This window comes from Dipteris shenzhenensis, chromosome 20 (genome assembly GCF_047967505.1).
Source record: "Dipteris shenzhenensis isolate YYH24624 ecotype China chromosome 20, Dip_SZ_1.0, whole genome shotgun sequence".
Lineage (NCBI taxonomy): Eukaryota > Viridiplantae > Streptophyta > Polypodiopsida > Gleicheniales > Dipteridaceae > Dipteris > Dipteris shenzhenensis.
This window is the reverse complement of record NC_141615.1, coordinates 32763792-32766732: the sequence shown is the minus strand read 5'-3', so window position 1 is coordinate 32766732 and position 2941 is coordinate 32763792. Positions and strand designations below refer to the sequence as shown.

Here is a 2941-nt window from a genome sequence, read left to right as displayed (position 1 = left end):
AGGGCCCGGACACTCACACAAAAGATTTGTGTGCGTCTAGTCTATGAAGGCCGCATGCATCATGACTAACTCCTCCAACTGCTACATGATTGGCCCATTCCATCTCCATCAACTGCTACACCAATGGAGGCCACATGCTCCATGACCAACTCCTTCAACCGCTATACATGATTGGCCCATTCCATCTCCATCAACAGCTAAACCAATGGCATAAACAAGTAAGCGTGTGGGAGTAGCAACTAGGTAAACAAGTTGTTGCATCGTCATGAGGCTCCCATGAGAGTTTCTATTTCCTAACGTGGGTGGAGTGAACCCAAGTCTGTGGTAAAGTTTAGACACAAAGCTTTCCCGCCCATTTACTTTAGCTCATCATCGTCCGTGGTTTCGAAGGTTGGCTATGGCGTCTGCTGAAGCTCATCATCTTCGTTGCTTCTCAAGTTTGGCTATGGCGTCTGCTGAAGCTCATCATCTTCGTTGCTTCCCAAGTTTGGCTATGGCGTCTGCTTAAGCTCATCATTTTCGTTGCCTCCCAAGTTTGGCTATGGCGTCTGCTTAAGCTCATCATCTTCGTTGCTTCCCAAGTAGTTTGGCTATGGCTTCTGCTCGTTTCTTCGCAGATCCATTCGACTGCTTGCCCGACTCCCTCCTCGTCTTCATCCTCTCCCTCCTCCGCAGAGCCCATGCCATCGCCCGCTGCTCTTGTGTCTTGCGGCGATGGGGCCTCCTCTCTCGGTCCGTCGATACCTTGTCCTTCAGCCCCCAAATGCAGTTTTCTGCCCAACATTTCTTCTCCATCGTCCTCTCCCAGCTCCGCCTCCATCACCCTCTAACCTTGCGACGCCTCGAGATCGATACCATGCTGTTCCGAACCACCGATGACTCTTGTGACCCAGACGTTGCCTCTTGGCTCGACTGCCCCTGCCTCCACTCTCTCCGCACGCTTCGGTTGATGCTCCACCGCGCCAGAGCCGATCGATTCCCCCACGAATTGGTGGAGCTCATCTTCTCCAGATGCACAAGCCTGCGTACCTTCGAGATCGCCTGGTGCTGCATTAAGGAATTCCCAGACAGGCTTTCGCATTCATTCAGTCATCTAGTGGAGGTGCTTTTCAAGGAGGTTCTGATCGAAGGCAACGCTTTGCAACGCTTGGTAAGTCTATGCCCATCGTTGCAAAATCTGGGATTGATCAGCTGTGGGGGTCCTTCATCCTTTTCGCTCATTGCCCCAAAGCTCATCCGCTGTAGTCTGACGTTCTCTCACAAAGGGCAAGTCCAGCACGTTAGCTTGCAAGCTCCTAACTTGCAGGTTCTAATTCTCCGGCACATCCACAAGATTAACCTGATCGATTGCCCAAAATTGGAGGCCGTGCATGTTTGGGCTCCCGGAACCCTAATCACTTCTCCCCCACTGAAATGCCTCGCTTCTGTAAGCATTATTGCCGATGAATGGCCAAGCTTTAGCTGTGGCTGTAACTTGGACATCCAGCGGGTCTTAACCTTTCTGAAAACCGCGGGGAACGTGCGTGAGCTTCTTGTCGAAATTCCACATGGTCAAGGCTTGGCTGGATGGGCGATAAGCGAACTGTTTCAGTGCATTCGTTCACTGCCACGCTTGCGAAGTCTTTATATTGGAGAGTACCTGCTGCAGGTATGGGCTAGGAGACGACCTCCTCATTCCTTTCATACTGCTGCTCTCTTCCCTATGCTGCTGAAGAGATAAATACTTATCTTACTGCAGGCTTTGAGAGGCTGCAACGAAGGAACGATAGCTGGTTCCTCTGCGCATTCGCCTAAGCTGGAGATGCTACAAGTGGAGCTTTCGATGTTCGATCAAGTGGAAGGAGAGGCGTTAGAGTTTCTGCTGCAGCATCCCACTGCCCAACTGAGGTTAGATGGATTTCTTCCGTCTTCCCGTGAAGAAGCGTGCCGATTTCTGTGGAGGGTCGTGCAGATGAAGAGGGCATATCCGAATGTGGAATTCAGGCTGCCCAGACTAGACGAAGAAGTCGATTGATTGGCCTTTTTTTTCCAAGAGTTTTGAATGCTGTGTATGTCGTTTCACTGCTCAAATGCAAAGAGGGTGTTGGGGATTTTCAAATTTCTATTCATAGATAGAGGTTTGGGAGCTCGTACAGAGCCTAGGAGAATGCAAAGAGGGTGTTGGGGTTTTTCTAATTTCTATTCATAGATAGAAGCTTTGGAGCGGGCGGAGCCTTAGCAGAGAGCCAAGGAGAACTCTGCAGAACGGTTAGCAAAATAGCCTAACAGGTAGATGATACCAGCTTGTACATGATAATCCCATTTTTTCTTACACGAGAATTCAGACCCACAAAGCTAGGCAATGGGGAGAGAGAGAGAGAGAGAGAGAGAGAGAGAGAGAGAGAGGTTAGGGCCTCTCTGTGGGCGTGCACGATGGAGACAATCTATGGAAGAGAGAGAGAGAGAACAAACCCAGGCTAGGCTAAGGGCTCTTTTCCTCCTCTATCTTCAAAATTCACTCCCGCCCTCCTTAAGTAGACAATACCTCTGTTCAATATTGTACTACTGAAATGTAAAAGCTCTCGTGATGGGTCACGGGTGGATTCTCTTTCCCAGAACAGCCACGGGTGGGTTCTCTTTCCCAGAACACTCCCTACAACCCTCTATTTGCATGCCCATCACCTATTTCCCCATTCCTCTGTGGGCAGAGCAGACCTCTCTACACTCCGCTTTCAAAAGACACCCTTGGCCAGGATTGCAAGCGATTTAGACTAATGCACTCATTCCCAATATACAGACTGATACCGTACTCATTTCCAACATACAGATTGATGCAGATTGAGATGAGTTCCGGAGGGCTTGCCATAGAGTTATGCTACCCTACAATCTCAACAAACCTCATGTATCAATGAAAAGTGACCGGCAGGTTAAGGAAATGGGAGAATTTGATGATCATGATTCT

The 2941-nt window shown here is 49.5% G+C and overlaps 1 protein-coding gene across 1 annotated transcript; it reads left to right on the top strand.

The window, feature by feature from the left end:
• Positions 1 to 412: 412 nt before the first annotated feature.
• Positions 413 to 2414, top strand: LOC147889554 (FBD-associated F-box protein At5g38590-like). Its single transcript, XM_087391785.1, has 2 exons — positions 413 to 1648; positions 1739 to 2414. Exons 1-2 carry the CDS (start codon positions 593 to 595, stop codon positions 2012 to 2014), a joined length of 1332 nt encoding a protein of 443 aa, XP_087247911.1. The 5' UTR covers positions 413 to 592; the 3' UTR covers positions 2015 to 2414.
• The last annotated feature ends 527 nt before the right edge of the window (positions 2415 to 2941 follow it).